Source organism: Sphaeramia orbicularis, chromosome 13 (genome assembly GCF_902148855.1).
Source record: "Sphaeramia orbicularis chromosome 13, fSphaOr1.1, whole genome shotgun sequence".
Taxonomy (NCBI): domain Eukaryota; kingdom Metazoa; phylum Chordata; class Actinopteri; order Kurtiformes; family Apogonidae; genus Sphaeramia; species Sphaeramia orbicularis.
In genome coordinates, this window is record NC_043969.1 from 2,390,507 (window position 1) to 2,416,969 (window position 26,463).

Consider the following 26,463-nt stretch of genomic DNA (forward strand, 5'->3'; position numbering starts at 1 on the left):
ATGTCAAACACATATTTACAGCTCTGGAAAAGACTTGATGTATCAGTTTTTATAGGTATACTGAGCCGTATTGCTGCCATGTCGGAAACGTAAAAATTGATCAGTATCTTAACACAACAAAAAAAGTTTCACGCTATAATGTGAAAACTTTCTTGTTATACGTGAACATTTTTGCATTATGATGCCATAAATGCCTGCATTGCTGAAATGTGATATTCATACTTAAGGAAATGGTGTATGGAAAACAGATGAATAGAGGAATGTAAATCATTTATTCAGTTTGTTTAATTTCTGTTTAATAGTAGATGAGATTCTGCTGCTTTTGAAGTAGCTAGAGGATAACGTGATTAGTTTGTTCACACTGAGGATGATTTTAATAAGCGCTGGGCAGTGCAGAAGGAAGAGTAAGATGTAACGTGACAATCAGGAAGGACCAGGGATTTATCCTGACAACAGGTCTGTAATCCATCCATGGGCCGCATCCACAGAGCCTCCTGGTCCTTCAGCTGATCGATGACAGATGAACCTGGAGATGATCGGACTCACTCTCCCTTCTGTTCAGTCACATTTGTCATGGTATAGACATATAAAGGAATCAGTTCATGAATTAAACATGTGATATTAAACTTTTCCTTTCAAAATTTCATTAACAACACTGAACCATTAGAAGCTGAACCATTTTGGTTTTGATGGATGACTTGTTAACTTCCACTTCCATCTTCTTCTTGATCAGTCAGACAATACAGTACTCACCCCTCGGTGGAATACTCGTACTCAGGCATCTTGTTTGAAATTTACCTTATATTTTATTACCTTGTATATATATCCTTATATGTTGTATACATTTCTTCTTTCCGTGGAAGAGAGTTGTCGTTTTGTATATTTTTGTACTTCTTTGTAGTTTTGTAAATTGTCAGTATTTTTCAGTTTAATTTTGTGCGATAGTTTTTATGTACAGTCTTTTGTTTGCACTGCTGCTAAACAGAACAGAGCTGACACACCGATTCTCATTGTTCCTCTAACAGTGACAATAAAGATTTATTCGATTCTGTTATTCTATATCCCAGAGGTTTTCAGTGACGTTCACTTCCTGAAAGCTGTTTTTTTTTTGTCCTTTCTTTCTTCCCCAGGCTGTAGGCCTAGCAACAAACTAATTTGGGGTGTGTATCTTGACAGGGTGACAAGGTTAACTATGAGCGCTTCAGGACCTGGCTGCTGCAGAACAAGGAGGCCTTCACGCTGTCAAGATGGCTTCTGTCCGGAGGAGTGTGTGTCACGCTTACAGACGACAGCGACACACCAACTTTCTACCAAACCTTGGCAGGCGTCACACACTGTGAGTCATATTTATACTCAAGACAATTAATGTAATCAGAGTAACTGATGCAGGTATGTGTGCCTCAGCTAAAAAAATGTGCTTTGGACTCATCTTGGAGTGAACTCAAGATGAATTTGTTTTTTCTAACATCTTTGCATCTACAAAAAGGATTTATTTATTCTTTTTAGTTAAATTAAACCATTATTCTTTTATTTTGTGACCAGTGATTTAATATTTTCCTGTAGACTGGTTCCTCCTCTCTAAACTATTTATCCAGCATGCTCTCATCTCTGCTGCTGTCAGTGAACGCTTCTTGCCAAGTCATGTGGGAGGACGCAAAGCTTTAGGCTGCCACTGAGGCTTAAAAGTTTTCTTTTTTTTTTGAGTTATGGAAAAGTTTGTGAAAGGGACAAAAGTTTTTTTCAGAAGTCGAGGAGACACAGTGTGAATAAGATACTAAGCTACAGTAGTAGAGAAACAAATGTAGGAAGGAATTTTTTTTTCTTCTTTTACGTATCTTATTATTTGGGGTCTACTTATTAAGAAGCAGAAAAACCTTACTAAGCTTTTGAAATCTGTGTAATTCTGTTGAACTGAACAGCATCATTTTGAATTGAGTCATAATTGTATTGCATTGGTAGTTGGGAATACACTATGTGCAACCTCACAACAATGGGGATGCACATTTTTAGCAGTGAATAACCTGTTCATCTAACTGACCGGAGGAATGTGATAAAAATCAGTGGAAAAACGTACTACTGGTTAACTACTGTATAATGCTTTTGTTACTCTCAATGAAACATAACGTGTGTGTTGCCAGTAGCTTTACACCACTCATAAACTTGCAGAAAAAATTTTGCAATCAATTTTCACATGAGAAGAGCATTATAGAAGCTAAAGTCTGTCAGAAGTGCTGTTGTACTTCTGTCATTAATGGCAAAATGTAATAAAATCTATTTTAAAACACAATACTCAATCTATCAAGATGACACGTAGGAGAAGTTTGCATCAAGAGCATGTCAAAAGTGGGTAGAAAAAAAGAATCGAAAGTATGAAAGGGGAAACTGTAAGAATAGTGTCTTGGTTGGGATCATAGCCCAGTTCCCTTTGCTGGTTTAGTTTAATAGTTGAGACTCGTCATCTTCAAAAGCAAATATCGCTCAAAAGCTTTGGTAAATTTCGAAGACTCCATGTAGAATTTTTTCCTTGAATATTGTGAGGACTTAATAACCTATACATAAGGCTTCATGAACCTGCAGGTACGCTTCACTTATCATCATCAGTGGCAGCGAAGACCCAAGGAAATGACTGACAGGCTCGACTTATCACCTCGATTCATTCTCACTTCATCCTTGACTGAATTTTCCTTTTCTATAATTCCATCTCAGTTGCACTCAGCCCGGCTTCTCTCCTCTTCACTCTGCCTTCTGTACACATTTCCTGTGTCACAACCATTTCACCTCAGAATATCAGGGTTAGGACAGAGAATCAGAATATGTGAAACTCCTATAGACAATAATGACTAAATTGTTGCCATTATATTGTGTAATCACCTTGTTGTTTACACCTCTTAAACTAGAGACACTGACTGAAAGGATAATTTTTCAAATAGTTTTTTTTAAAAAAGCAACAGCCAGGTACTTGAACATATGAACAATAAAAAGGGGTTTGTTTGACTTAATCATTCCTCTAGTAAAGAGTTAGGAAGGTCAAAATCAAGTCCATTTTTGGTACAAAAACATATTTTAATTTTCTCAAATGGAAGTTATAATGTTTTATTTCCCCTGATAGTACTTCTTTTTTGACAGGATTTCCCTTTATTACACACGACAAGTATATTGGATGTTGTTGTCACCTCTAACAGTGAAAGCACACTAGGCAGTGACGTTTCATTGGCCAAGAGTAAAAGGAATGATTACAGTTAATATTACCTGTTCACAGGGGCACATGACTGTTATTCTGTGACACTGCTGACACACTGTGTTTTAGTTAGTGGTAGAGAATAAGATGATTTTAGCTTCTCTTTTTTCTTACCTCCGCCAAGGAGGTTATGTTTTTGCCACCGTTGGTTCGTCTGTCTGTCTGTCCGTGTGCAAGATAACTCAAAAAGTTATGGATGGATTTGGATGAAAAATGATTAAATTTTGGTGGTGATTTTGGGGGGGGGGGGGGGGCGTTAGGCACTGATGTGCCTTGGCAGAGGTCTGCTTTTCTAGTTTTATACTGTTTTGCTATTGCTAATTCATGTATTCTGAAAACTGTTTTTGTTTTCATTTTAGTCCACTAATTGTTTCTGTTTTCAGGATAATAATCCTGACACAGCAAATCCTCTTTCACTGTCCATTGAGACCTGACTGTTGTTCTAGGTTATCTTCATGAAATTATGAACCTATCCTTTTTACAAAAACATATAGTGACACCTGAATTTAAAGTTAAAGGTCATGTAAATTTAGCCACACTTAATTTTACTAATTGAGACCAGAGGGTTGGAAAGAACCTGTTTTGTCCAGAGAAGCCGGACTCTACCTTTAATCTGCCTGCTCCCAGCTTATCCTCTTAACTTTGTGTCTCTGTGTGTGTATGTGCCGAAGAGAGAGTGATTGACACACCTGCTTCATGACTAGAACGCCAGCTCAAAAGCTCGAGTCATGTCAGGGTTAGCACAGGGAATGCTCTGCTAACATACTAGCCTCCCACGCTGTCAAAATATTCAGAGACTGGAAATCCTAGAGTCCAGAGGCCTTTCAGACAGGATGACATAGTTTCTGATGTCGAGGAGTTGACTATGGTTCACACTGGCTGTGGCAGCACCTCTCTAAGGATGTTCCCTGGATAATGGTATGGTATCTCTGCTGCCACTCGGAGAAAGTCGCACCTCTAGGTGGGTAACGGACCAGGACTCTAGCCATAGAGAAAGAAACAGCATGAGCAGTTTACACTGTTGTTTAATATGAATGTAGCTCAGGGCTGCAGCTCTTACTTCTGGAATATTGTAAGAATTTGTTCATATTTGGAGCCAGTTTGCTGAGTTGACACATTTTAATTGTAACTCAAAGAAAGACTTAATCTGATTAGATAGTCATAAATTTAATCATAACAAGAAACAGAATAGTTGTATGGCTAAAACTTGCAAGGTAATGAAAAAAAAAAACAGTTTTCATCAACTGCTGTCTCAGATGTGCTTTCTTCAGGACAGACACTGGTAGAGATTTAGTGATCATGGAGACGAATAACTGAGAGTTGAAAATGAAATAAATATGTAACAGGGCCTTGTGATTTGTTGAAAGTCATAATGCCATTTAAAAAAAAAAAATATGAAAATGACTCCCAGAAAAATTAACCATTGACTGTATTAATGGCATCCATGTGTTATGCTGGTATTACATTTTAAGTTACTTTCACATTTGCTTTTAAACCCATGTGTAAACAGGGCCTTTGTTTTAAGATAATTCTGAAGTTGACATTTAGATAAAGGTATGATAATGGAATTGATGTTTGAATCCACTTGATTGGTTTTCAAAGAAAATTCACAAAATCACATTTAGATGTGTTTACTCAAACCTGTGTACTTAAACTAACAACAAAACATACAGCTCAGAAAATGGTAAAAATGTAGTGACTTACACAATACCTCCTCTGTTCAGTGTCACTTAATCTAAAATAAAATATTTCTTTCTATTTTAGCATTTTGGTCTCCCTAAATCTGCTTATATCTAAATCATAATTTGCAGTAAAAATAATAATTTTGATGTTAAAATGTCAAAAAACGGTAAGAGTTGGAAGTGCCTTCAGAAATAAGTTTATCCAAATGAAAACTTCAGCATGGTCTTATGCAAAGGCCCTGTTTAATATGTAAAGGTATAAATCAATATAAAATTGTCTTTGAGTATAACACCAGTATAATCCCTGGATGACATAAACATCCATCAAACTTCTATCTAAAAATACAGTCAGTGATTCTTTTTTCCTCACATTCATTCTCATGTAATTTTTTTATTTGAATGCGCTAATATGTACTCTTGTGGTCCAGCTTTAAATTATAGCTCAATTAATAGAATTTAGGCACAAATGTCTGCAGTATCAGGCTTTGATTGATAACTCACTCGCTGATGAGTTACACTTTAACATCTTAATTAAAATTTAGTTTTTCCTTCATAAACAAGCTCATTAAATTAATTTGTTGTACAAATGTTTTAAGTTTACTGTGTCAGCAAGCTAGCATTTAACATTAACATGCCTGTCATCCCACCTCTGTCCTTTTGGTGAAATATTGTCACTTCTGGCCAAAATGCCGACATGGCATGTGGGTGTCATCACAGTAGCTTTTTCTACAGTTTATTTTTGGGCTGATTTTCCCACTTATCTAGATAAATAGATGATAGATATATAGATACTTTATTTCATCCTAGTGGGAAATTCACAAGCACACTAAAGTCACACAGCTGCTGGAAAGGCTGCCGCTCACAGCAGCACCGGAAACACAAGTGTATACTTTTTGTATTGAAGCTGCTAATGCCATCAGTTTGCCAGACAGCATAAATATTACAATGCCGTGAATCACCAGGCTCATCAGGCTTGTGATGGAGAGGGTCAGGGAGCATAAGACATCATTTTCACATATGGATTGGCCACCAGAGAGTACATCAGTCAATCAAATTTTATTTATATAGCGCCAAATCATAACAAAAGTTATCTCATGACACTTTACATGTAGAACTGATCGAAACCAGACTCTCAAGCTAATTTACAGAACCCAACAGAATCCTCCAGGAGCAATCACTTGGTGACAGAGGCGAGGAAAAGCTTCCTTTTAACAGGCAGAAACGCGAGTAGAGGGGGCACATGGATGCACAGCAAACTGAACTAGATAAAAACTGTTAAAAAGTAGAACTGGAGCTAGTATAATTACCAATAACTACAACAAAGTGTTAATAGTACTACTACAAATACAAACGTTAACTGTGGATATACGACTACTGCAACAGGTAGTACAAATAATAGAAACCTCTACCATCTAAGACACAGGTGTCAAACATGCGGCCCTCGGGCCAAATCCGGCCCACCAAAGGGTCCAATGATGAATTTGTGAAATGCAAAAATTACACTGAAGATATTAACAACCAATGGTGTCAAAATCATCTCATTTCAGGTTCCACATACAGACACAAACAGTCCAATTAGATTTCAAGTGGGTCAGACCAGTAAAATATTATCATGATAACCTGTAAATAATGACAACCCCAAATTTTCTCTTTGTTTTTTGGTGTAAAAAAGTAAAATTACATGAAAATGTTTACATTACCAAACTATACTTTTACAAAAAATGTGAATAACCTGAACAAATGGAAATGTCTTAAGAAAAGTAAATGCAATTTGACCAATATTCTGCCTGTTACTTAATGTTTTGTGCGATTGTAACGCACATGTGTAAATGATAAGCTAATAAACCGAGGCAGAATATTGTTAAAATTGCACTTTTTTTTCTTAAGACAATTCAAGTTGTTCATGTTATTCAGATTTTTAAGGAAACTTTGTAGATGTAAACCTGATCATAATATAACTGTACTTTTTTCACTGTTAATATGTTACTGGTCCGGCCCACTTGAGATCAAATTGGGCTGAATGTGGCCCCTGAAAGAAAATGAATTTGACAGCCCTGATCTAAGACCTGAACCCCACTGACAATCTTTGGGATGTGTTTGGAGAAGACTTTACCCAGTGGTCCACCTGTCCCATCAGCACTGCCTAATCAGTGTTTGGCATGAAGGATGCTGCAGGGAATGGAACCTGTTCTCAAAACTAAAGGTGGCCCACTGAAATATTACATGCTGACTTTTTTGTGATTTATTTTTTATTTTTTATTTTTTTTTTAGGCTGGGCAGTGTATGCCCTCAGTCATCACCAGTGTACTTGCCAGTTGGAATATTCTCCAAATGTAGATTATTTCTTGAAGCAGTTTTTTGGCAGGTATAGACAGGATTTCATGGAGGTGGCTGCCCTACATGTACAGCTACACAGGTCATAAAGTTCAGTCTTGATCTTCTGTATCTAAATGCAGGCACACATCCAGAACTTTAAACTTATTTACCTCTAATGCATTTAGACATAGATAAGATCCTTCAGCGTTTGGCTGAGTGGGCAGCCATGCTCAAAGTTTAAAGTCTGCCATCATAACAGAAAGCCTGAATCCAAACATAAACGACAACACCATTCCCTGGAGAACGACACCAATGTTTGTAGAAGCAGTCGTCAGTCTGGAGATGGATGGGAGAGGTGGAGGAGGCGATCCATAGTCAGGGTAATGAGTTTTATAGATTAGCAGTCTGACAGTAGCTCAGCTGTCATGGGGGGGATGTTCAGCATGAGGAGCACACATTTATTTTCCATCTTGTCTTGCAGGGCCGATAATGTACAGAAAGACTGCTGTCGTTCCTTCCATTCAGTCCCATTGAAAGCTTTTACAGGCCTTGCCATTGCGGAGTGTGTGTGTGCTTGTTTTATGACTATTGCTAAGGAAATGTTCTCTAGTTCTGGTTGTGTTAGGAGTGTCTGGCTGAGTTTTGAGATGGAAACATAGTTATGGCTCTCGGCTGACGCCCGCCTTAGTCCATAGTCTTCTATAATTTATCAGCTGTGTGTTATTTCCTCCATAGAATTTCCATATAGTCACTCTCATGTTCTAAATCATTGATTTCTTACTCGGTTCTACACACTTAGAACTGCCTTTTAGTTTTAACTTAAAACATCAAAGCCTGGAAGGAGAGCAGAGTAGCAGCAGTAAATGGGTACAGTTTGTGGACCTAATGTAAACCAGCATCCTCCTACTGTAGTTAACAACAATGAACGCTAAACTAGGAGTGGAAAAAAATGTATTCATTACCTAAAATGAAAATAGTTCTTCATAAAAGTTTCAACTCTTGAGTGAAAATTGTCACATGAACTAAAATAAAACTAAACTGACTCAACAGTCATTTGTGACTGGTTGTAACTGTTGGCAATCTTTTCAATCTGTGATATTTTCAATATTACAAATACTATAAATACTTCAAAGGAAGTAAAACCAGCAGTAGTCTGGCTGACTTGAGGTACTTTGCCAGAACAAGCATGAATATTTCCATTGCACAGTGGCAGGATTATCATTTTTCTTCTTCTATCTGTACATTATCATTTGGAAAATCCCCTCACTATGCAGAAGAACAACAACCTCTGAGCTGCAGCGACAGCCTGGAAATTGCAAGTTTTGATAAAAACATACATCTTTTTTGTAGATTTAGTCACACCGCAATGCACTTTGACAAGCATTATACCGGCTAAAATTTGCTTAGAGGTCTTATTTCTGTCTTTGTGCATAAGAAATCAATCTCAGTGAATCCCCAAAGGAACTTTGTGTTGGTAAATGACAGTTCTGCAAATGTACAGGATTTCAGTTCTGTTCAACATGTTGATGCTCATATGAACTATTTTTTCAGCTCAAAAATGTCCAGTTTCATCACAATTAATGCTATATTTTCATGTCACAATTGGCCAAGTTATATTTGAACTGAATTTACCTAAAAAACAAATATTCGATTCTTTTAGATTCCCCAGTTTTTCTTCCCAGATTCTATCCTACATGTCACATGTTTTATTTGTACAGGTTCAATCTGGAGTATGGTGCTGATCCATCCTGCTTCTGTTCCACCAATACATACATGAAGAATGGCACACAGCACTTTTGAAATCAACAGTTTTCTAATAATAAGCATTTTTATAAAGAAATAACAATTCTATATTGTTCTTTCCTCTTTAGTCTGATGCTAAACTATCCAATAAATAATAGTGCTCCTAGTTTTTGCACAGGGATCATTAGTGTAAATGCTGACATGGCTGCAGAGCATCAGTATGATGGGATCCACAACAACCATGTCACATCCGTCCACTGACACATTTAGTGTTTTTGTGTCAGCTGGGATTGTTTTAGATCCACAATACTAACATTTATGAAGAAGAGCAGAATTATCAATAGTAAGTCTATAAGTTTATTCCTAATAAAGTACTGGCACTGACCAGAGCATCATGGGTAATGTCACGTCCGTCCACTGTCACGTCCGTTCACCAGCAAAAGTTTTCACATACACATACTATTCAAAATCCAATATTTCTGAAAATAGAGCTTCCACTATCAGTAGTCTGTGCACAAATGGATTAGCATTATTTCAGCACAGTTCTATGCATTTATGACAACTTTTTTTTTTGACAAAAATGGCCACTCATTTGACCCCTTAAGGAAATTTTAGCCGATACTAAAACAACTTCTTTCCTGAACCTATTTTGCAAATGCTGTATTGCAGCATTCTTTGCTCAGCATCAGAGAACTAGTCAAACAACCCACAAATCTTTTATTTCTATTCCAGGCCAATAGTGGTGGGTGCCTGACCTAGCTACAGATGTAACATAGTACTAACAAAGAGTGATGAGTGGTAATTTACAATGTAGTTAATCTAATTAGGTTAATAAAAACTCTTTCATTTGCTTCAAGGTAGGATAGTAACTAACATTATTAGGCATCAAGGACTATTAATGTTGACTATTCATTATAATTCAATTATATTCTAACTTTGCTACTTTCAGTAGTGATGTACCATTTGATACCCTACTGTACACCACATCATAGAAACTTGGGTTGTGTGTTTTTGGTATTTGGTATTTCCATACATGATCACGATATAGGGGTGATTTTTCAGTTTATTGTGTTGTATTGTGTTAGACTTAAATGTAATTTTAGGAAAACTGTCATAGTGTAAGAAAATACCATATAATACCATAGAGGCATCTGAAGATAAATTAAGTTTATAGTTATTTTTAATACACTTGATACAGACACACCAGTAATGTTTTCACAACAGAGACATGTTATTTTGTATCTAACTTTGTACATAAAGCTGTGCACTAACATAGAAAACAAACGCTAGCATACATTCTGAATGTAGCTCTCAGCCATATTTGATACCCTGCACTCTTTCATCTTATGTTTTTCAAAATACAAAAAAAACTGAAAAAAATGCACTTATAAATTTACTGAATATAGACTGAAATGGAAAACCAAACCAATAGACAAAAAATAAGAAATACTAGAGGATTCACATGTCTGCATGTGGACAATGCGGAATCAGGAGGTGAGAGACGACACTTGGACAGTGTTTTTACTCCAGACTACACAAGCAACCAGTCATCATCACAACTGACGGGAAAGTGTGACGAATAGCTGCTAAAAGTGAGCTTTCAGGAAGCTTATTTTAATAGCCTGATTGGGAAGCCACTGTGTTTTTGCCAGGAACTGACTGACATTTGATTGTCTGTGTTTTGACACCTGTCATATGTATGGGATCCATGCCAAAGGCTCACTGGCCAACTGCTGAATCCTATTACCTTAAGAGAGGATTAGCTTGTTGAGGCTGGATCATTGACCCTGGCAGAGCCTTCATATGCTATATTGGTCTGATCTGAACTTGGTTACAAGTAGAGTCGAATGCTTTTCTACATAGAGGCCATTGCATAAACCCCCCTTGGGTTTGATCACCTTCTTTACTTGTTTACAAGTATAATTTGTTTATTAGTAGGTCACAACAACAAGTGATCACATGTTATCAGATTATGCAATCTACTGTGTGCATCATACAGTACGGCTGTTTCCAGAAGCCCTCAAATTACATGTCCTTTTTAAATAATAATATCATTTTTAAAAACAGCCATCTGAATTTTACAAAATCTGAAATATTTTATTAATTCGTCAGTTAAAACCTAGTTGAATGTCTTCACTAAGCTTTCAGATGAGCTTTTCCAACACTGAAAGCTGATGGAGGCAATGGCACTAATTGAGTCATGTTAAGGATATTAATATGATTTAATATATAATGTTAAAGACTAATGAAAAATCAGATAGCCCATAGGTGTACTGTATATTACGAGTGCTTCATATGTGTAGTGCTGCTGCATGAGCACACCAGAAAAAGTGAACAAATAGAAATGTATGTGTATATTTTACAAACTTGAAGGATCAATCGTCACTAAAGCGTGTGCCATGCAAGAGGGCAAATAAAACAAGCACAAAGATCAACATTGTTGTAGTGGTATGTAAGGTGTATTGCTTGATTCAAAGCGTCAACTCATGCACTGAGTCTAAGCAATGACAACATTATACTTTAAAAGCTGCTGGTTACGTTTGGGCTGCACAGTGAGTGTTACATTACATCAGTCGATTAAACTAAAAATTAAAGCTTGTGCTGTGTTTAAGACTGTAAGATTGTTCATTTGCATATAGAGCAGAAAAGTGAGACCCAACTGGCGACAGATTCTAAGGCCAGGAGTGGACAGATGCACTTACAGCCGTCCACATGTGATCAGATCACAAAAACAGTATTAATATAATTAATGCCAGTTCTGAACAGTTCCTGGGATTGATATATAGCTGAATAAGCCAATAGCTATGATGCCATATGAGAAACTTTTTCTACTTTTTTTGTTCAATTAGAAGCATCTGAAGCTAAATTAATTAAATCACACCACAAAATTAACTATCTACCACAAATCTAATGATAAGACTCTAACAGTCTTTGAGCACAGAACACTTTAACGGTGTTGTGTTCTTTTCAGGAGGTAGAGACGCAGTAGTGCTATCAGGCTGAACACCACAGGAAGTCCATTCTTCAGTGATGCAGGGTGTGATTTCCAGGGATGTGACTGTTGTACTCCATACTCCCACACCATCCCACCAGTCACCCACTGTACATGAACACAGGCCTCCTTTCCCCACATGTGTCCAAACATCCCTGCACTTCAGTACTTTATTACTTAGTATTCATTTTGGGAGGTACTTTCAAAGTTTTTCTTGATTACTATATGTTAGGGCTGCACGATTAATCAATTTTAAATCGAAATCGGATTTTTTAATTAGGACGATTTTTAAAAAAGGGAAATCGTAAAATCGATTTCATCCCTCTCGTGCCTCCGGGCCGCGCGCTTACAGGCTCCCGTAGGCTCCTCCTCCTATCAGTGACAGCGGTCTGTCACAGAAGTCCGTGCAATGATCGGACTTTAAATGTGTTAATGAGCCCACAGTACTTATAGCAATGTAAGCCGTGGCTTCACGCATGGATCCCGCAACTGAAATAGAACTGCATGTGGATCACTCATCTTCCGTTGTCCCGGATCCGTACCGTACTGTCTTCTTCTGATGCGGGTCCGGGTCTCGGGGCCATCAGCCTCAGCAGAGGAGCCCACACAGCCCCCTGCCCACACACATCCACCAGCTCCACACATAGAATCCCTCCAGTGTGTCCTGGGTCGGTCTGTTCCACGCACAGATCCCCCAGTTTAAATAGAACCGCATGTGGATCACTCATATGAACCTGGTCCACGCACGCACGACTGATGCCTGTCACTGACTTACACTGGGATCACTTCTGTGGGCCAGATACCCAGGGAAAAATAAAAAAATAATAAAATAATATATATATATATATATATATATATATATATATATTTTTTTTTTTTTTTTTTTATAATTAATTTAGTCCTCTTACTTGCTAAATTTTTCATTCACAAATGTAAGTTCTGTAACACAAAACCAAATATTATTTATTTTTGAAAGATGTTGAACTTTATTTAAAGCTGTTAGATAAATCTGGAAACAAAAAGGCAGGTATAAAAAACATAAGTATTTGCTCTTATTTGGACATTGTATTATAGAGTATTCCCCCTGGCAAACTTATGTTATTTTCTTGCTGTATACATTGTTTGCATACTCTACTTCATTCAATAAAGATTTAATTAAGAAAAAATAAACTTCTGTGGGTTCATCACGTGATACCATCACAGATTTGAGGTCAGAGCAGTGCCTTGCATTGTGGGCTGCTCACGAAAACGACATGCTGACTTCTGTTGTCTTTTGTAGTTTTACCCAAAAATCGAAATCAAAATGGAAAATCGAGTTTTTAGAGGAAAAAATCGGGATTTTTTTTTTTTTTTGCCAAAATCGTGCAGCCCTACTATACGTATACTAAAATGTATCCATTATTACTATACTGTACTGTATCCATTAATCTTATTTTATATAATAATGCAGTTGATGTTGAAGTTCATTTTTTTCAAAGGGATATTGCATATTAATAAACACAATATGTGATAATATGCAAGATTATAGCCAAGGCTAATTTCCATCTGTAGTCCCTACATAAAATGCCAAATAATGCACTTGTAAATGGAGCATGGTTGTGGGATTTAGACTTTTGGTTCAAAAAATAAGCCATTTATAGCAGAAGGGCCATTTTCCCACTCTTGTATCAGCTACATAATGAAGTAAAAACAATAAAAAACAAATAAATTATTAAATTACACAGTAATGAACAAATGAGGGCAGTAATGTGTAGGTGTTCTCTGGAAAGAAGGTATCATTAATGTTAATTCTAATTGTTCTGCCGGTGTGTTTTCTCCTGTGCCAAATAACAATGCCCACTGGGTTTTTAATAATGTATTTTTATCTGTAGTTCACAAGGGTTAGCTGTGCCTTTTTAAAAGAAAAGAAATCTCTGCATGTCTCTGGTCTTCGGAAAATATTACAGTATTGGTGCAGGCTACAAGCTGGATTTTGAATATTTGTGTTTGATTTATTACCTGGCGGTACAGACAGATACAAATGAACAGAGTGCAAAGTTTTCAGCGTGTATTTGGGTTTTTCTTAGTGTTGTAGACACATGAAACTAATTGAAAACAGTAAGGCCATTTCAAACACCTTGAAAATAACACTTCATTATATTCACACATTCTGCATCTATTCACATACTCAACAGCAAAAAAAATAAAAACACAGCAGTAAGAAATTAACAGTAAGCAGCTGTCTGACTAGCTTGTCTTTACAAATAAAAAAAAGAATAATACAGATTAAAATAGATTTTAAGAAAACAAGTCATATCTAGTTCTTAGTTTAAGACTCTAACTCATAGTCTTTTGTCGTAGAACACGTATCTGCGTCATCACTGGAATAAAGTTTGACTAGTATTACTTCCCCACCTAAGAATCATCATATCAAAGATGGTTGTTGCCAAATCCATAACAGGGATCACCATCTACAAATTGTCTGGTAAAAGCTGAGTTACAGCTCCAGATGCTTTGGGAAATTATAGGCCAATACCAAATGCAGTAGAACCTCGCCATATGTGTTTGATTCATTCCATGACTGAGCTTGTTTTGCGATTTACTCATTTTACAAATCAACTTTACCAATTGAAATTAATTGAAATATAACTGATCCATTCCAGCCCCCCAAAAAACACTCAAAAACTTCCCAAACATCCTTTTTTATGGGTTTTTAAAACAGAAAAAGTGCAGTTAGAAAGAACATAACAAATATAAAAACATAACAAAAGAATGCAAAAGAAATAAGCTGGTTTTATATGAAGATAATTTTGTGTCTTTATTATACAAGCGAAGGGAAAAAAGGCAAACAAAAAATACAGTTTTGAAACAAAAAAATCAAGATTTGAAAACAAAAATTAAGGTTTCAACATTTTTAAACATAATAAAATCGATTGTGTTTTCATTTTCTTTGATGTAAATCTGAAACTTCTGCTTGCAGGTCAAAATGTTTTGTCATTTTAAAGGTTTTGTTTGCAAGGTCAGAGGTTTTGCACCCCATAAATCTTTTGCAAATCAAAAAGTTTTGCTTTCAAGTTCAAGTGGTACTTACTTCCAGGTCAGAATCATTTGTGAGTAGAAAAGTTTTGCATGTCAAAAACTTTTGCTTGCAAGTTCAACTGAACAAGATGGGCGGGATGCACACGAGCAGAAGGGGTGGATTTCTATTGGTAGCTTGCTTCAGATTGACAGTGTGGTTGGTGCCTGGTCCTCTGGCCCACTTGAACACGGTGGGAGCCGGGGGATGTGCTCCGGTGCACGGGCACCAGAGCCCAGGCACCAGAGAGCCAGCATACAGCTGGGGTGCACCGGACACGGAGCCCGGCTGTAAGCTCATAGCTGGGGCTCAGCGACGGGCCGGGTCGAGCTCCACGTCTGGCTCATAGGTGGGAGGGAGTCCCAGTAAGCTGGTGCCCAGTGCCTGAGCTCTGGTGCCCGGTGTGCTGGAACACATTCCACCGTGTTCAAGTGGACCAGAGGACCAGGCACCAACCACACTGTCAGTCCAAAGCAAGCTACCAGTAGAAATCCACCCCTTCTGCTCGTGTAGATCCCATCTATCATGTTAGGTTGAACTTGCTAGCAAAAGTTTTTGCTTAGCAAGATTTTGACATGCAAAACTTTTCTAACCACAAACAATTTTGACCTTGAAGTAAGTACCACTTGAACTTGCAAGCAAAACTTTCTAATTTGCAAAAGATTTAGACGTGCAAAACCTTTGAACTTGCAAACAGAACCTTTAAAATGACAAAACATTTTGGCCTGCAAGCAGAAGTTTTAGATTTGAAATGAAAGAAAATGAGAACACAATCAATTTTGTGAAGCTTAAAAAACTTGAAACCTTAATTTTTGTTTTCAGATCTTGATTTTTTTGTTTCAATACTGTATTTCTTGTCTGCCTTTTTTCCCTTTGCTTGCATAATAAAGACACAAAATTATCCTCATAGTTTTATTAACTTATTCACCTAAAGTTGAAACAGGTAGGAAGAGGAGGAGGATTATTGTTTGAAAGAAGAATCTCCTTCCAATGAAATACCAAGGAGAACAATCTCTGGTGTTTACTGTTGTGTGAGATCTCATGATCGTGTTTTCTTGCGACGTTGCCTCAACAAGATGAACATGTGAACTGAACGAGCAGAGGCTGCTCCTGTTGGAGGAGCATGTGTGAGCTCAGAGCTGACTAGTGGCGGCTAGTATGAAGCTCACTCGTACTGCGGATTTTCACTCATATTTCAAGACAAAAATACTCAGGAGCTGCAGCTCATAAAGCAAATTACTCGTACAATGGTGCACTCATACTGCAAAGCTCTACTGCATTTAAAATAATACTTCGGCCCATACATGATGCTGATCCTATACTCATGTTATTTTCTGTGGATGTTTTGCTGTTGTTGTAATTTGTTCTAAGTCAAGGAAGACACATTTGTAATTATTTAAAACATTTGTTTTAAAGTCTTTAAGACCTTCATCACATTTTGTGAATGACCACAAATACAATCATAGAGGTTTATGGGACAACCTTAAAGGAATCACAACAGATAAATCTGCCCCTGCCATCGATGAAGATGATGACCAATGTTCAACCCTATGGATAGCATTTTCATATTCAGTGATTTTTAAACTATGCTGTTATTGTTTTTGTCTTCCAAAACATTAGGACACTGCTGCTTCCTGGTATTTTGTAGATTGTATCATCAAAACTTAAAGATCTTCAGTGAGAAATGAACTCAGACCGATAAATGAATAATCAGTGTCTAAACAGGTCTGCAGCCGTGTGTTTATTTCTCTGACCGGTTTCCCGTTTCATCTCATACAGTGGAGGAGTCGGACATTATAGACTTGGAGAAGCGTTACTGGCTGCTCAAAGCCCAGTCCAGAACCGGACGCTTTGACTTGGAAACCTTCGTCCCGCTCGTGTCTCCTCCCATCCATGCCTCACTGAGTGAAGGTAGGACAGTGTTCCTCCATTATTTATCATCACTGGTCTAGTCATGTGTGTTATTCTCGCAGTTCCTATACTTTACAAACATGGGCCTTAGATGGTATTTGGGCTTTGAACAATTTTCTTCATTTAGTGTAAATTGTATGTTTGCTGTTGATGTTTTTAAGGATTGTTTCACGCTTTCGATGAGAATCGGGACAATCACATTGACTTCAAGGAGATCTCATGTGGACTGTCTGCATGCTGCAGGGGGCCCGTTGCTGAAAGACAGAAATGTAAGGCATCCTGTGGTTTTAAATCTCTACCTAATCATACCCAGCCTTTATATCGTGGGAGGTGCAGTCTTGTATTGAGAGTCTAAATCGTTGTATAATCCTGCCTGCACAGTTGTTGGCTTAATCTGAATTTTCATTGATGCTTGAAATGAAATTTGCCCGAAAAGAAAAGGTAATGTGTTAACAGCATGTTGTTTGAAAGAAGGCTGGTTGGTATGGAAACAGGTGTTGAGATTCTCACTTCTTAACCATGCATTTTTATCTTAGTCTGTTTCAAAGTTTTCGATGTGGACCGTGATGGGGTTCTGTCTCGTGATGAGCTCCATGAAATGGTGGTGGCCTTGCTGGAGGTGTGGAAGGACAATCGCACAGACACACTCCCCGTAAGTCCGCACACATAGATACAGAAACCCGATCAGTGTGGAGGTAGTAGGGGTGTGTATTGGCAAAAATCTGGCAATACGATACATATCACAATACTAGGATCACGGTACGATATATCACGATATATCATGATATATCATGATACTGTTAAAAAAGCGTTTTTTTGTTTATTTCTTTTTTTTTTTTAAGATTATTTTCTGGAAGAATTGAATTACACCAGAAATATGTACAAATACTAAACACATTTTTATTTGATCAGAACAGGGTCTAATGTTATATCACAAAATTTTTCTAATTCTCCTAGTTTCCGAAGGAACTAAAATCTGCCACTCTCAGACAGTAAAAAGTGTTTTTAGGATGCTTCAAATAACCATTATTTAATAAAACAGTGTTAAATTATAATAAATAAAATATAAACAAAAAAGAAAAACAAAAATGAACCTCTGTTATATCTGCATTTGAATATATACTTAAAAATATCGATACAGTACTTTTTAATATCAATACAGTATTGTGAAATGAAATATCATGATATATTGCAGAACCAATATTTTCTTACGCCCCTAGGAGGTAGAGGAGTTTTCTTATTCAGTGTAAGGCTCTGTGAGGTTGCTTGGCTTCAAAACACCTTATTGACCCTACAGGACCTAATTATATCCTGCATCTCATTAGTAGACTCTTAGCAGGCCTCAAGACCGAAAGTCTGCCAAGTGCAACTAAACAAAGAGTGACATTATGACCTTGAAAATTAACTGGTAGGTCAAGATGAAGAGAACTATTCAACAACTGTGTCACCTGTAAAATGCATAATCCTCACCCATTTGTCTTCAGAGATGGCCTATTCTACACTGAATGGGCTATCCTGTTTCCATGTTTCAGATATGATTAAATTGTCTGACATTATCTCATTCCATTTATTGCAAAGATTAGGGCCAAAGTATTCTGTAGAAGTATTCCACACTCTTTTCCTCTAGTGCTGTGAGCGATAGAACAGCCCCTTTCCCTTTTCTACTCCATTCAGAACGCAGTGTCTGTCCATAAATGTGTTCATGGAAACTGATAATTTTAAGGGAGTTTTGAATGGACAACAAAATGCAGTACAACAAAATAATAAAAAACTCTTTCGTACTGTAGTGTAGGTGCTGCTCTTACATGAATGTAATTGTTGGCACATTTCAGAAACATCTAAATGTAAGAAAATGACCATTATTAAAAAAAACAACAACCAAAAAACCAAACTAATTTGTATTGAATGTAATATAAATATAATTATACAAGTTTTACTTCAGGATAAATTTCTGCTGGGAAAGTGGGTAGTTACAAGTTAAAGAGACCCAAATTTAATTGACTTTGAGTGCAGGAAAAGAGACTAAACTGGGAAGACCATGGAGACACTGGTTCTGGTCAGCTGTGTAAAAATGAGGAGACTTTCTTTTATTTACTTTACGTTTTTTTAACAAGGACACTGTAATACATATATTGGACCAGAAATGGCAAAGAGCTCATGTTCATCTGTAGTCCCTACTGAGCATTATAGACAGAAAAAAATTAACTGATGGCAAACTGTCCTCAGACAACCCAAACTGTGTCTTCAAGCTCAGTAATGAAGCCCCTGGTACTGACAAGCTAAAAAGGATTTGGAAAAAGTGGCAAAAAATTGGCCCTTTTGGCTCTTTTTTTTGGTCAGGGTTCCTTCAAGCACTGAAACTAGAATACCATGTTGTTTTGCAGTGTTGACTTAAAAGCAGAAAGGGCAGATACTGATGATCATCTATACTGATGACCATCTCTTATTTATGTTTTTTCTGTCGATGCTACATCAAGTACTAGCTTTGGTTTTGTCCCGTGATCCTCTTGATAACAACAGAATGATATGTGTTTGTTACTGTTGCATCATGCAGTTCTATTTGATGTCCTTTCAGGAGCTGCAGAGTAGTGTGTCAGACATCGTAGAGGGCATATTGAAGATGCATGACACAACCAAGGTGAGGCTTCAGCTTGAGCACAAAGTGAATCTAAAAAGATTAACATTGCTTATACCAAATTAGTGTACTGTGTTTACTCTGTAAACATTATCACACATTTCCAAAAATTTGAAACAGAATTTGAATTTGTGAATTCACATTATACCAAATTATTAGAATAACATTAGTGGGATTTGTTTTAAAGATCATTCCCGGTGCTGGTATAATTCTCTCCTCTTAAATCTTCTAAGTTTCTCATCAAGAGTCCCATACTAGTTTTACTATACAGAACAAGAAAATAGGGAAATATGTGCCTAGTATAAAAAATACACAATAAATCAGAACTAAACGGCTTCTACAGGCAAAAGTCAGTATTTAGTGCAATCCAAGTTTGGAGAGAGTTAGGGATAGCTCCTGTATATTTAACATCATGCCTCCTCTCTCTTACCGTTGGTTCTTTTATGTTCGATGCTTTGTGCCTGTAATTTAAATACAGAACAGTAAGTTCATCATTTTAAATTTGAATCACTTACTGAAAGTGAGACAGGTCATTTGAAATGTATGGGTTCTGTCGGGCAATACCACTTTTTTAAAAAAAATTTTCTCAGAGCTTGTAGGATCATTTACTTCCTGAAAAGTCCAAAAGTGTTACTCCCATTTTAAAGTTTAGATTGTATGTAGTGTTAACATTAACTGAAATATGTTTCTGTTTATCACTGTTAAACCGGTCTGATGTTGAAAAGTAAAAGATTAGGTTCCAGTGTCATCTCAAAATACTAGTGATAATATGCATATTAAATGTTCAGGGGATCTTAACCTTTTAAGGCAAAGACAAAACAAGTATGTGAGCAGCTTGAGCTTTCTATGAGGCACTACCATAGCTAAAGCTAAATATCCTTCTTGTCAGGGTATCATAGAAGATTGTATATTATGAAATATTTTGGCTGCTTATACACTGACACTTTTTTTCTGACCTCTCACCAGTTGGGTCACCTGACCCTAGAGGACTACCAGATCTGGAGTGTGAAAAGTGCTTTGGCCAATGAGTTCTTAAACCTGCTTTTCCAGGTTGGTACAACCACAGAGTCTGTATGGACTAATAAATGTGATGACTTGTTTGTTTTCTGAACTGTTACACCTTTGTCTGGATGCAGGTTTGTCACATAGTCCTGGGGCTCAGGCCTGCTACTCCTGAGGAGGAGGGACAAATCATCAGGTATCTGCATGCCCTTTATTAAAGACTGCAGCATTACTTAAGCTCAGTTCACATCGAAGATTCACAATGAGACCAGAGAGTAGACTGTCTGTCTGATGGCCTCGCCTGCATCTCAACTCGTCCGCTCACCAGTGACTGGTTTTAGGATGGAAGACACTTCAGCTGTGTCATTTAGCTGTGTTTATCCCTCCACTGATCATCCAAGTCAATGAAATTAATCAGTAAATCTTTAGACATCAAAGTCTTTAAAAAACAAAAGTTGGTGATTAAAGGTGCATTTTTGGGCCACTTTCAACTACTCCTTAGTACTTTGAGTTGAGAAGTTGGGTATGAGCCAGTGATTGCTGTTGATGCCAAGTTCTGACACTGATAGTTTGTAAAACGTCCGTATCAGCACTAGTTAATCCGCTAAAACGTCTACTAATGGAAACATTAAGCCATCTTGTCAAGATGCTTTGTAAACTTATAGGTTCTTAGAACCACACCAGTGGTGCAATGCAAGTGAATGTTTGGTCTAAACAGGGCTTTACATTAGTTTGTGAAGAATGGAATGCTGAATCTAAAGACTGATCACCATTTTTGCTTTGCGTTCATCTGTAGGGGTTGGCTAGAGAGGGAGAGCAGACATGGGCTGCAGCAAGGCCAAAACTGGTTCCTCATCTCCATGCTGTGGTGGCAGCAGTGGAAGGACTATGTCAAATACGTAAGTGACACAAAACAGTGATATTATTGATGCTAAAATGACACTGTGGGTATTATGTGTGTTGATGGTGGTTTAGTAACGGTGCTAGTTTCTTTTAAGCCTGGAGGGAGAAGCAGCGTTCATCTGTAATGTCATTTCAACCAATTTACCCAGAAGTTTCCTGTAATCCATCAGCTGCTGTCTTCAAAGTTTAATTGCAACTAAGTGTGGGAATGATGAATCTGATCTCCTACTAAAACATGAAGTGACCTGTCAGATGTTGCCATATGTTGTCACATGCTAATTTGCATATTTCTGGCATTATTGCCTATCTTTTTACATATATACAAGATTTTAAAATACAAAACAGTGAAGATAGCTTTGTCATCAGTTTTAGGTGGTGTGTAGGATATGCATAATTATGTCTTGTCTTCTAAGTCTGCCTCATAATGCAGAATGATTTTCTGAGGGCTGAGGTAGTCCAGGCCATTCCCAGCCTGGACATTGTACTTGGATGTGACACAACTTCACTCATAACACCTCCCAGTATGTGAAAGAGTACTCATGTTGGACCCGTAATACTTGTTTGTTATCATGTGATAGAAAAGCTGGACAATCTCTATCGTATTTCTTCTAATTGTTTGTGATGATCAAATCCAGTAGTAGGGTAATTGGCTTTAGTTGTTAAAGTGTAAGATGGAAGATTTGCTTGTGCCTACAATAGGCTTCTGCTGGAAGATGGTTCTTGTTTGATGTTAACAATTCATTACTAAGCTAACAATTGTCTTAGTTGTCTACATCCATGGTAACAGCTACATTATCCTGATTACTCTATAGAGGTATTGTGTCCATCTTTCACAGAAAGTCGTTATGTTCCCTCAAGTTCTTCTTTGCCTCTCCTCTGCTCCCCTTTAACAGTATTCAATGTAAATTAAAGCTGTGCTGCCTTCCAGACACCACGTAAATACCGGATTACTTTGTATTATTTTGTTTTGTTTTCTATCCGTCTACTGTAATATATGGTCTAACAATTTAACAGTTTTGTGTATCAGTTATTTGCTTTCAATGTGTGTTGCGTTAAATGCTGCTTTTTCAGTTTTTCAGTTTTTTTTCTCCTGTGTTAAACGTTTTCTCTTGTAAAAGCTGTGACTGTTGCATTACTGTTGGTTGGGTCAATATATAATTGTGGGACTTTTTGAGTTACCTCTACAGGGTGACATAGTTGACAGGTATAGTTGACATTTTTGATGTTTTCAGGCCTAAAATCAGCATAACCGTACCACCACATGACATTTTTACAGAAAGATTCTTCTAAATATCATATATCAATCAAATTTATTTTATTTTTTATTTATATAGCCCCACATTATAACAAAAGTTATATCATGACACTTTACATATGGAGCTGGTCGAAACCAGACTCTGAGGGGTAAAGCAATGAATAAATCTGGAACTGAACATTAAATTATGACTGGAAAAAATATCCAAATAATATGATTAATCAAGGTTTTGATTTCTAAAAAATATCACAACTTTTAGATTATTCCCCTGGAGATGTTTTTTGCTCAGCAAAAACTGAAAATGCAAACTGTTTACTCCTTGTATTATATTAATTGTGAATGTGTATGAGTATTATTGAATCAAGCATTGAGCCAGAAAACAATGGATTAAAATCAGAAATTAACACAAGATAGACAGATAGATGGAGATAGATGCATAGATAGATGGATGCAAACCTTCAGAAACATGGAAGGAAGGAGTCTTCTCAACACACAGTTCTGCAAAGTACTGGACCTGGACCTACCAAAGTGCCAGTGCTGTCCTCAGGCTGTTCTTCAGCATGCACATTAGTTTCTGAGGGGCAGCTTTAAGGACAGTATGAGTGACACCACATTAACCTTAGCTGTCACTTCACACGCTCACAGGACAGTGCCTCCTGTTGTCTCCCTGTGCAGGAGCATAAGGGCATCGTGGTGGAGCAGCCATCCATCTTGAGTTCCCTGCGAACCCCGATGGCAACAGCCACAGTAGAGCCAGCACCTCCAGACAGACTGGGAGGACTGGGAGGAGCCCACAGTCCTGTCAGCCCCACTGAGGAGAGGTCACCTGATGCTGTGTCCAGTGCCTCCGAGGCCACAGAGTCTGGTCAGTCTTCATCCATTATGTCTAATTAGATGGGTTATCAAGGCCTAATGAACTTCTGATCTTCTGTTCTGTCACATCATGCATCTAACGCTACTTTATGTGTTTCTTTATTTCATTTAGTGTATTTTTTTAACTGATACACATACAAAATACATTAAGAACACATTCCCCCTCAAACTAAATAAATTTATAGTTTATCCTCGTTTCATATTTGTGATAATGTCAGATGAACTTGCTTAATTTTGTGTGACCCCGTACCGTATAACGTATTCAGCATCCAGGATTTGAAGGTGTAGAGTAAAAATCAGTTCTTTCTTTGATTGCTTATAATTTGAAACTTGTGAGAATGTTCAGGAAATGTTTGCTTCATATGACCCATGTCAGATTTGCTATTTTTAGCCATATATTATGAGACAGGGCAGTTTCTCTAATTTAGTGATTGTGATTTCTATTGTTTTTTTTCCCTTTTACAATTGTATAACTTGTGCAGGCTGGCATTCTGGTTTTAGTTGTGATTATTTAAATTTAATTGTACAGCAGCAAAAAGAATCTCATTATATGATATAATCTGCACAGTTCACAAGAAAAACAGTGTCATGTTTTTTGGAGGTAAAACTTCCTTCTCAGATGTCAGAACTGACACTTTCTAGCTGACATTTTGTGTGTTTTGTCTGTTTGCTCTCCCAGCAGCCCTGAGTCCACAGGTAGCTCCCTCAGCAGCAGAGAGCTGTTTTGCCCGTCAGCACAACGTGTCAGACAACAACAATCAGTGTTTTTCTGGAGCCAACGGTCACCTCCCCTCGCAGCTGGCCGCACAAAGACCTGGAGCCATCGACAACCAGCCGCTGGTCAACACCGACCCCATGAAGGCAAGGATGTGCATGTGTTTACTATTACTGAAAAAACAGACTGTCAAACACAGACTCCACATGAGTGTCATGGTTCATAATTATATCACATCAAGTGTCATTTTAGTCACTGTTAGATCCTCTGCCCTCTGAGGCTCACACAGGTTTTTTGTTGTGTTTATTTTTATTATTTTTTATTTTGTTTATTTATTTTTCATTTTTAAAATTTTTTTATTGTGTTTGCCTGTGTAAAAGAATATTTAGGCTGAATTTGTTACTGAATACAGAGCAGCAGATGATTTGGATTTGATTTGATTGATTGATGTATTTATTTATTTCGAACATGCAAAGAAACAAAATAAAACAAAACAAAATAAAACATTTAAATGGACAGAATCTATCTCCAAGCACATACAAATCTGAATTTTGCATGGTCGAAAAAGAGTAGGAAGAAGTATGAACTTATTTAATCCAACCCCTCAGTGCTTTTACACCTTTATCACTAACTTAATACAACAATCAAACAATACTATTTTCCTAATTTTAGCATCGAACCACAACAAATACATAATGCAGTAACTGAATTATACACAACAGTATGTTCATGGCAGGACAGTCATACGAACAGACTCAACAATTCAACCATTTTCTTCAATAATTACAGCAGATTTATCAGTACAACATCACCCATAAACAAACAGGCCTCATTGTCATTATTAAGTGCTGTACCCCTCAAGAATCAATTTTTTTAAATCTTTTTTTAAACTGAATTATGTTTGATATTTGTTTTATCTCCACACACAATTTGTTCCACAATTTTACTCCACAGATGGTGATACAGAAACTTTTTAACGTAATGCGTACTTTATGAATCTTTAAATTTAACTTTCCCTTTAAATCATAGCCTCCCTCTCTTTCACAAACCATTTCTTGGCAGTAAGTTATTCTGTGCTTTATACATTATTTGAATAGTTTTGAATTCCACAAGGTCAATGAGTTTTAAAGTTTTAGAGAAATAACGCTGGTCTACAATTTTTTAGAAATGATTTGCTTCAGAGATTAAATGTGCTAAATGTTACGTATTTTAAAAAGATTAATTGGAAAATAAATGACAAAAGTGCCGGTTTGCTGATGGTTTCAACGTATATGATAAAGTGTTATTACACATATATATTGGTTTATGTGCATTTATATAATAGTTTTATAAATCTTCCACTAAATAGAACCTGTAAAGTGAATGTATTTTTAATGTGCAGACAGTGTTTTAAAGTAGATCTTGTAGCTCTGAGACAAATATTCCTTTTGAGTCAAACCCATTCTCTCATTAATTCTTGAATTTCACATTTTGACCCAAGGCTGTATCTTGGAAAGTTCAGCCAACCAGCATTTTTGACTGGATTTTTCTTTATCAGTGACTCTCATGTGGTAAAATTTCATTACTTCTATTCTGGAAGCATTTCCCTTGTAGACCAGTGTAATCATGTAAGTAAATAAGGCTTATTTGATATAGAATGTGTCATAGTATGGTCTCAAAGTGTTACATGATACTAAATTATCAAATGGTAATATAAATAAATGACAAGAAAAACTGTAAAACACAACAATGCACACAAACAGGTGCATGGTCACTGAAGTTCTGTCTTCAGTTGTCTGGATGACAGGTTGTATTCTACTGGAATAGAGGCAGGTATTTCAGTCCCGTGGTGGCAGGATGGGCTCTGTCTTCCCTTTTAATAAAAACATTAGGTTAAAGGTGAACACTTTATTTTCCCTGTAGGGACATTCACTCTCTGCATTTTACCAATCCTGTTACACAGACAGTACTCAGTATCACCATTAGCAAATCGCATATAGCGCACACAAGGAGCAGTGAGCTACCATGAAAGGTGCTTGGTGACCAACTCCAGATCTTCATCAACACCATGGTCAGGAGCACTGACATGAGAATTAACTTATGTGTATCTGTTCTTAATTATCTCTATCTCATATCTTTAAATTATCTGTTTGTTGTATGTATT

At 37.0% G+C, this 26,463-nt stretch overlaps 1 protein-coding gene across 10 annotated transcripts in view; it reads left to right on the forward strand.

The window, feature by feature from the left end:
* The window catches only part of usp32 (ubiquitin specific peptidase 32), a 93,631-nt gene that overhangs the window by 47,418 nt on the left and 19,750 nt on the right, over nucleotides 1–26,463 (forward strand). For 5 of the 10 annotated variants that reach the window (XM_030152186.1, XM_030152187.1, XM_030152193.1 and 2 more), the window contains exons 5-14: nucleotides 1,177–1,336; nucleotides 16,806–16,937; nucleotides 17,099–17,206; nucleotides 17,474–17,589; nucleotides 19,513–19,575; nucleotides 20,539–20,622; nucleotides 20,709–20,770; nucleotides 21,371–21,473; nucleotides 23,378–23,597; nucleotides 24,285–24,466. In XM_030152186.1, coding sequence (XP_030008046.1) covers nucleotides 1,177–1,336; nucleotides 16,806–16,937; nucleotides 17,099–17,206; nucleotides 17,474–17,589; nucleotides 19,513–19,575; nucleotides 20,539–20,622; nucleotides 20,709–20,770; nucleotides 21,371–21,473; nucleotides 23,378–23,597; nucleotides 24,285–24,466 — 1,230 coding nt within the window. The remainder of the gene's footprint in view (nucleotides 1–1,176; nucleotides 1,337–16,805; nucleotides 16,938–17,098; nucleotides 17,207–17,473; nucleotides 17,590–19,512; nucleotides 19,576–20,538; nucleotides 20,623–20,708; nucleotides 20,771–21,370; nucleotides 21,474–23,377; nucleotides 23,598–24,284; nucleotides 24,467–26,463) is intronic. The other 5 variants (XM_030152191.1, XM_030152192.1, XM_030152196.1 and 2 more) reach the window with 2 other exon arrangements.